The sequence below is a fragment of the Bos grunniens genome, chromosome 18 (assembly GCF_055505025.1).
Source record: "Bos grunniens cultivar Pamir isolate PY7600 chromosome 18, Bosgru_T2T1.0, whole genome shotgun sequence".
Taxonomy (NCBI): Eukaryota; Metazoa; Chordata; class Mammalia; order Artiodactyla; family Bovidae; genus Bos; species Bos grunniens.
Window position 1 is genome coordinate 39,759,145 of NC_141182.1, and position 9,050 is coordinate 39,768,194.

A 9,050-nucleotide genomic window follows, 5' to 3' on the forward strand; every position below is an offset into this window, starting at 1 on the left:
GATGCCTGAAACTGCAGGTAGTATCAAACCCTATGTAGTTATCCCTGGGTATCCACAGGGGATTGACTCCAGGACCTTTGTAACTGTGGGGTCTGCTTTCTTGGGTACAGAAAATCAACTATGTATCTATCATGTCTTTTTTTATATATGCATACCTGTGATAAATTAGACACAGTAAGAGAATATCCAGGTTGCCAGTGTCACTCCTCTTGCATGTTGGAGCCATTATGAAGTAAAATAAGGGTTACTTGAATACAAGTACTGAAATCCTGCAAAGGTCTATCTGATAACTGAATCAGCTACTTATTAATAGGCAGGTAGCATATACAAAAGGATGAGTTACATCTGGTTGGAGTAGGTTGGTGCTAGGTTTCATGCTATTCAGAACAGTGCACAATTTAAAACTTAAGGATTATTTATTTCTGGAACTTTACATTTAATATTTTTGGATTGTGGTTGACAGGGAAACTGAAACTATGGAAAGAGGGACTGCAGATAAGGGGAACCACTATAATTTTCAATATTCTTTTGTTTTTGCTATAATTCTTAGGTGGCATTTTTGTTTTCTGTTTGTTATATCAGATTCCAGGACCCACATGGATAGTGAGTTAACACCAACATGGGGAATTTCTGAAGAAAGAGACTTGATGATGTCACATGGGCCACAGAAGAATGTTCTTAACAAAAGCAGCTTCCTAGAAACATGTGAACTGGAGCAACACCAGGAAATCCCCACAGTGAAAAATATTAGAGGAAAGGTTCTAAGAATCCACTACGATAGGAAGCCCTTCAGATGTGAGGAGTGTGGGAAATGCTTCAGCTATTTTTCTTACTATGTTAGACATCAGAGAATCCACACTGGGGAGAAACCCTTTGAGTGTAATGAGTGTGGAAAAGCCTTTAATGGCAATTCTTCATTAATTCGACATCAGAGAATCCACACCGGTGAGAAACCCTATCAGTGTGAAGAGTGTGGGAGAGCCTTTAATGATAATGCAAATCTGATCAGGCATCAGAGAATCCACAGTGGGGACAGACCCTATCTCTGTAGGGAGTGTGGAAATGGTTTCACCAGTAGTTCTGAGTTTATTATACACCAGAGAATTCACACTGGAGAGAAACCTTATGAATGTAATGAGTGTGGAAAAGCTTTTGTTGGTAATTCACCACTTCTGCGACATCAGAAAATCCACACTGGAGAGAAACCATATGAGTGTAATGAGTGTGGAAAAAGCTTTGGAAGGACTTCTCATCTTAGTCAGCATCAGCGTATTCACACAGGGGAAAAGCCTTACTCTTGTACAATATGTGGGCAAGCCTTCAATTTCCATACAAAATTAACTCGGCACCAGCGAGTCCACAGTGAGGTGAAACCTTTTGACTGTATATGTTGTGGAAAAGTGTTTAGTACTCAGGCTCAGTTGAAAAGGCATCTAAGAATCCATATTCAGGAGACCTCCTGTGATGAGTGTGGAAAAGTCTTCACTAGCAAAAGAAATCTGCTTCAGCATCAAAGAGTCCATACTAGAAAGAAACCCCGTGAATACGTCAAGTATGAAAAAACCTTTAGGACATCTTCCCAGCTAGATTGTGCTCACCCTGGAGAGAAGCCTGTGCTGGATGTTGGTTGTTTTGGGCTCCCAGAATTTTTTACCCCCTTTTACTGGTAACAGTACACTATATTTCCTTTGCCTTCCATCTTCCACTCGGGTAGAATGTGTGACACAGGCCCAGCTTAGCTGCAGATTATTTCCCTCAAGCTATAGCTGTTGGTTCACATGTCAGTAGATGACCCAGGATAGTCCAGTTAGAATCCCAGACTGAGTTAATAACCCTCCTAATGTTGAGCGTGGCCCTGGCCACAGCAACCAGACAGCAGACTGTGGCCCTGTAATCCTTTCACCTTCCAGTTGCAAACTTTTGGCATTTGTACTTTTTAAGAGTCAAAGATACGTGAACAATGCGGCCTCCTAATGGATGGTTTCACCGGCTTCCTGGTGTTTGGAGAACCATGTGCACCCATGTGGACTTTGGAAAGCCTGCCAGTTATGAATTCCATGGTATTGAATAATCCTTGAAACTCCCATTTCTTCATTGAGCAAGGATTTCCTTACACCCTTAGCATTTGGTGTCTGTTCTTTGCAGCACAGGGAGGAGAGGCTGGAAAAATGAGCGGTTTGGGGGAGTGGTTGATTAATGTGGCCGGGGGTAGGCTTGAAACCTGAGCTCCCACCTCCCAGGAACAAGAGAGGTCTGTGGGCCTTGCAAGGGCACAAGACCTGTTCTGAGCCAGTCTCTTGAGATGCAAGAACCTGATGTTCAAGGCTGGAGCCTGGAGTTTACCACCATCATCATCCTTGCTCTTCGGCAAATGGAAGAACTTGCTGTGGCTGGATAGCAAGAGCGTTTGACAGGTAGCTGTAGCCACCGACTCTTAAGTAAATCTCTTTTTACCTTGTGCTTTAGATTCTGTGCTGTACAATGGGATCTGCTGCTTTCACCAAGCCAGAATCTGTCCACATGTCCAAGTACAGCACCTCAGCTTTCCTTAAGGAGCTACATCTCACGTGCTTCCAGTCCAGACAGTATCAGAGGGCTGACCCCACACTCCACCCATCTGGAAGATGCTTATATGATGCATGTCTAGCCAGTTCCATTTTCTGTCCTCTGATTGCTATGAGGGTGAGAATGTTATCCAAGCCAGGCCAAAGGCATTCCAAGTCATGAGTTTTCATGGAACCCTAGTGAAGGAGAAACCATTCCCAGTAGAATGGACTTTGAGCTTGTGTCATCCTGGAGGTGCTGGGTGAGAGACTGCCTGAGTGGAGTCACTGTAAGGCACTCAGCAGGACTGACAGTCAGAGAGGGGCCAGGTCACACACTATGTGAGCCCTTGGATCTGACACTTCTGAACCCACTCTTCAACTTGTCTCTTGTAAAGATTGCTTCCTATCATCTATAATATAATTATTTCACTTGAGTGTGTCTAGTCCCTTGTAATCAAAAAAGCCCTGACACATCAGGATCATTGATTGTTGAGGCTTCCTCTGGCATGGTGCCTCTGATGGGTGGGGCATGTTTAGGGGAGGTGGAGACAGTAGGAGCAGTCAGGTCTAAGGGGAGCTGCCAGACAGCTCTCCCTAATTTCTTGACGTCCCAGAACACTGAGAGGAGAACTAGCAGGGAGAAAGGGCCAGAGGATGGTCAGTTGGTCTGTTTGTATTTTCCGTATTTTAGGGTTTATTTTGTTTGTGTCTTTCACCTGTTGAAGTCTTTCAGCACATCTGCCAGAAACTCATGACAGCCTATTTACTTATTGGCTTCTTATACTGTATTTCATGAAAATCTATCAACTTTTTTTTTTTACCTCTACCCTGAAACAACTGGTGATTCTTTAAGGACAAACATTTCCAGATTTCCAACAGAGTCATGACTGTCGCCAGGCCACTTTTATCAGCCTCATTGCCTTTTGTTTTTAAAAGTCCCTGTCTCTCCCTCCAGAATCTTTTTATTAAAACAGGAAGGTAGCTAGATATGGCAACCTACTGTACTATTTTGCCTGTGAAATTCCATGGACAGAGGAGCCTGTGTCCATGGGGTCACAAAGAGGCGAACATGACTGGACAGCTAAACAACAAAAAAAGCTAGATGTGAGCAGAGAAAGGGGAGCATGGGCCAGATGGCAGGAAGCTATGCATCTTGTGCAGAGGAGAGGGGGATCCTTGGAACCTCCATACTGAAAGCCATACATTTGGAGATAAGTGTCCTGGAGGCAGAACAAAGAAATGTGGGGAAATGCAGGAATATCTGGTGTCTGAAAGTAACCTTTTGCTCATTATGCTTTCATTACAATAAAATAAGCCTTGCAGATAAGTGTCCATCCTGCACTGATGCCATGACATTTCTGATCAATGCTAAATAAGGACAAAAGTCCTTCTTTCCTCCAGGAAGATGGTGCTGCAATAAAAATCAGATAACTTGACCCCCAAACCCAGTGAATATTATGTTCCACATACCTGGCTTGCCAAAAAAACTCAGGGCAGCTATTCACCTGAGCCTGTCTGCTCTTCCCACTGGGAGGGTACTTTAACTTAAATAAATCCTTGATTTCTCTGTCTTATCTCTGAATTTTTCCGGGATAAAACAAGAACATTTCACTAAGAACACTTTCAGGGTTACCTCAATCTGTCTTCCGAATAGCAATTCTTAGGACCCCAAATAAATTATTTTGTTTTTTGTCTCCTGCATTATGTTATTTTATATTTTAACACTTAGCAATATATATGTAGAGTCATCTTTGTCTCTGCTTGGGTTTGTGGTTCATTTCTTTGAATAGCTAAACTATTCCATTGCCTATGTAGGATGGGAAAAATGATTTTCCCTATACTTCATTCTTGGCTGAGGCCCCGTCTGTAGTGACCTCATAAAAAGGTAACTTCTGATGGATTTATAGATATGTGTTTGCAGTTTAAAAAATTAATCAGCCTAAAATAATTCTTACATTAAACAGGCATATTTGGGGTGCATATGCTCTTGCCCTTCACATGTCAGTGCCCCAATATGCTTATGCATTCATCTACAGAAGAACATCCTAATATCTTTAAGCTTTTACCCATTATGAATACAGCTGATGTATATAATTTATGGCAGTTTGAACACAGTTTTTCAAAACAATTGTCTAAATACTGGAGGTCTGGTTTTTATATCCATGGTAGGACTTGTTTAGTTAAAGGAAAAATTTCCAAACTGTCTTCCAAAATGATTGTACCTGTACTCCACCAGCAGAGAAATAGAGTTCCTGTTCTTCCCCCCTCCAGCAATAGCTATTGTCATGTTTTGAAGTTTAGCAGTTCTAATAGATGTGCAGTACTGTCACGTTCTGATTTGTATCTCCCTAATGGTATGTGACGGAGAAGGCAATGGCACCGCACTCCAGTACTCTTGCCCGGAAAATCCCATGAATGGAGAAGCCTGGTAGGCTGCAGTCCATGGGGTCACTAAGATTCAGACACGACTGAGCGGCTTCAGTTGCACTTTTCACTTTCATGCACTGGAGAAGGAAATGGCAACCCACTCCAGTGTTCTTGCCTGGAGAATCCCAGGGACGGGGGAGCCTGGTGGGCTGCCGTCTATGGGGTCGCACAGAGTCAGACACGACTGAAGCGACTTAGCAGTAGCAGCAGCAATGGTATGTGATAGGGAAGGAAATGGCAACCCATTCCAGTATTCTTGCCTGGAGAGCCTCATGGACAGAGGAGCCTGATGGGGTACATACAGTCCATGGGGTTGCAGAGAATCAGACACGACTTACCAGCTGAACAACAACAGTTTTTGTGATGTTGAGTGTATTCTTGTGTGCTTATGTCTGCTCTGCATATCTTCTTTGGCCAGGAGTCTGTTCTGATCTTTGCCCATTTTTAATGAGGTTTTTTGTTCTAGAGTTCTTAGGACAAAATGAGAACAAATCCTTTACTAGATATGTGTTTTGCAAACATCTTTCTATTTGCGGGTTTGTCTTTGGCTTTCTGAATAAGATCTTTCACAGAATAGAAGTTTCTAATTTTATAAAATCCACATTATTAACTTTTTTGTTATAGGCTTTTGGTGGTGTGTGTGAAAATCATCCCCAGATCCAAGGTCATATAGATTCCTTTTTTTTATGTTTTCTTTCAGAATTTTTATAGTTTCCTAATTTAAGTTTGTCTGTGGACAATTTGGGGTAAGTTTGGGTGTAAGTTATAAAGTTTGTCTATATTCATTTCATCACATGTGTTTTCTAATTAATTACTTGGTGTATAGTGTCTAGTTTCCCTAACACCATTCTTTTCAGGGGACTGTCCATGTTGTATGTTCTTGGCCCTGTTCTCATGAATTAACTATCTGCATGTGAGTTTTTTGCTGGGCTTGCTCTGTATTCTTTTCCTTTATTGCACATCTGTGTTTGTGACAGTTCCACACTGTTTTTGTTACTTTAGCTCCACGATACAGTTTGAAGTCGGAGGCAGACTTCTGACCCAGCTGTTTTCTTTTTTCTCAGGATTTCTTTGGCTGTTCAGGGTCCTTTGTGGTTCCATACAAATATTAAGATGATTATTTCTAGTTTTATGAAAAAAGCCTTTGAAAATCTGATCAAGAATGCATTGAATCTACAGATGGCTTTGGGTAGAATGGACATTTTAGTAATAGTAATTCTTCCAGTACATGAGCTCAGAATATTTTTCTATTTTTTATGTCTTCTTTCATTTTTTAAATCAGGGCTTTATAGTTTTCCAAGTACAAGTAGGAGTCTCATATCCTTGGTTAAAATTATCCTAGATTTTTTTTTTCTTTTCTATGAAGTTATAAGTAGGATTGCTTTTTAAATTTATCCTTCTCATGGTTCGTTATTAGTGCATAGAAAGTTAGCTGATTTTTATATATTAATTTTATATTTTGCAACTTTATTGAATTTTATTCCAGCAATTTTTTTTAATGTGAAGTGAAGTGGAAAATTGTAAATCTAAAATCCCACTCTTGGGCTTTCCTGGTGGTTCAGTGGCTAAAACTCTGCTCCCAATGCAGGGAGTCTAGGCTTGTTCCCTGGTCAAGGAACTAGATCCCACATGCCACAACTAAGACCTGATGCCTCCAAATAAGTTATTTTAAAAATTATTAAAAAAATAAAATCCCACTATTTCTACTGTATTTCAGGTCATCCATAATACCAAAGACATGGTGGCTCCTAATGTAATCTTCTTATGATATGTCTTACTAACTTGTGGCCCCTACAAGGCCAGTTAATATCACAACTTTGGTTAAACTGGATCTAGGTAAGTCTCATTTATAACAGAGTTAAGGTCTTCTGTTTTTCTGGCATGGTATTGACATGGTTGTTTTGAAAAGTAAATTACCTTCTAATAATTTCAAACAAAATTTCATAGCAGTAAAAAGTATTCACATTTGCCACTTCACACAGAATACTCTAGTATGTTTTACCCACAACAGAAATTCTCTCCTCAGAATGACACATAACCCTCCAATCAAGAAATTCTGTGGTTCCCACATTATAATTTAATCCACAAGCCCACTTCAACTTTTAACAGTTGTCCAAATGTGTGAAAATAACTTTTTCTGTTCTGATCCAGTTTTCTTGTTTTGGAATGATTACTTAGATTTTCCCTTATTTTTATAACCTTGATGGATTTAAAGCCCACAAGATGAACATGTGATCTGGGTGGCCTTCTCTATATGGCTTTTTTTCTACTGAGAACATTTTCAGTGTTCATCCATATTGTAACAATTATCAGTACTTAATTCATTTTTCTGTATTGTGATTAAAAATATATGACAGTTACCATTTAAACATTTTAAGTGTACAGTTCTATGACATTACCTACCTTTATACTGTTGTACAAATATCCTCACCCTCCATCTCCAGAACTTTATCTTTCTCAAGTAAAACTATCTGTTAACATGGTGCCCTCAGCCCCTGGAAACCACATTATTTTTGTCCTCTCTGGATATCTGTGTAAGTGGAATTGTACAATATTTGTATTTCTGTGACTGACTTATTTCACTTAGTGTGGTGACTTCAAGCTTCATCCACGTTGTGGCATGTTTGAGAATTACTTTAGTTTTAAAGGCTGAATCATATCCCATTGTGTTTGTTCATTTGTACCATATCTTGTTTTTCATTCACCTTCATATCTTCATTTTCATTCAGTGGGTAGTTGAATTTCTTCCACCTTTGTCTATTGTGAATAATGCTGCTATGAAATGGTTGTACAAATACCTGTTTCAGTTTCTGCTTTCAAATATTTAGGGTATTTATACTGGAGTGAAATTGATATATTAACTTTAAGTTTTTAAGGAACTACCATATTGTTTTCCATAGTGAGATTTGTATAGCTTTGCAAAAATATTCCCAAATGTCTTGCAAAGTAGCTGTATATCCATTTCACCAGCAGTGAAGGATAGTTTCTGTTGTTCCTCACACTTGCATCAATTGGTATCATTTTTTTTTTTTGAGTTCAGCAGTTTTAATAGTTGTACAGTACTTCCTCATTGTTTTAATTTGTAATTCCCTAAAGGTACGTGATACTGAACAGAGGGTAAAGCGTCTGTCTACAATGTGAGAGACCTGGGTTTGATCCCTGGGTTGGGAAGATTCCCTGGAGAAGGAAATGGCAACCCACTCCAGTACTTCTTGCCTTGAAAATCCCATGGACGGAGGAGCTTGGTGCAGGCTACTATCCATGGGGTCTTAAAGAGTCGGGCACGGCTGAGCGACTTCACTTCACTTCACTTAACTATCTTCATTGGCCAAGTAGGTCTCCTGTTCAGATATAAAGCCATTTCTAATGGGGCTGTTTGTTCTATAGTTGTTGGTATAATTTGAGTACAAATCCTTTATCAGGTAAGTGTTTTGAAATTCGTTTTCTTTCCATTTGTGGCTTGTCATGGAATTTGAGTTTTGAAACTTAGTGGATTCATCAGACCTCTCAGATGGGCACAGGGCCTCAACTGAAAGGTCTGAGTGGATGAAGCCTGCACTTCCCAGCAGGCAGAGCCAAGTCTGCCTCTCTGACTTTTGAGGTACCTGCATGTTCATCTGGAGGACTTGATTCCATGCAGCTGACAGGAGCTTGGTTGTCTCAGGATTCACCAGGGCTTTGACTTCCAAACTGTGCCTGGCTGAGTTAAAACGCAGACAGAAGTTCAGTCTCCTCAAGACACACTCACATGTGCAGACAGGAGTTCAGTGTTTTCAAGACCTGCTGGGAGGCACTGCTGCAGGAGTAAAAAGCAAAGAAAAAGTGTGGTGAAGCTTCCTGTATGTGGCTGACTCCTGGGTGGGGGGCAGTGATCCATTTTCACAGGAGCCAGAAAAGGACTTGATGTGGAAAATTGTGGATTTTTGGTAATTTTGTGTGTGGTGTGGACAGTTTCCAGTGTCTTTGGTGTGTAGTATCTAGTTTCCTGGGCATCAGTTTATTGAGGGGACTTGATCCTAGTGTATGTCCTTGAGTTTACTTCTGGGTTCTCTGTTCTGTTCCTCTGGTGGGTGTGCC

At 40.6% G+C, this 9,050-nt stretch overlaps 1 protein-coding gene across 18 annotated transcripts in view; it reads left to right on the top strand.

Annotated features, from left to right (window-relative positions):
* ZNF19 (zinc finger protein 19) overlaps positions 1 to 4,247 on the top strand; it is a 111,410-nt gene extending 107,163 nt beyond the window's left edge. For all 18 annotated transcript variants that reach the window (XM_086351644.1, XM_086351636.1, XM_086351643.1 and 15 more), the window contains one exon: positions 583 to 4,247. In XM_086351644.1, the coding sequence (XP_086207770.1) occupies positions 583 to 1,670 (1,088 nt within the window). In that variant the 3' untranslated portion in view covers positions 1,671 to 4,247. The remainder of the gene's footprint in view (positions 1 to 582) is intronic.
* Positions 4,248 to 9,050: the final 4,803 nt, after the last annotated feature.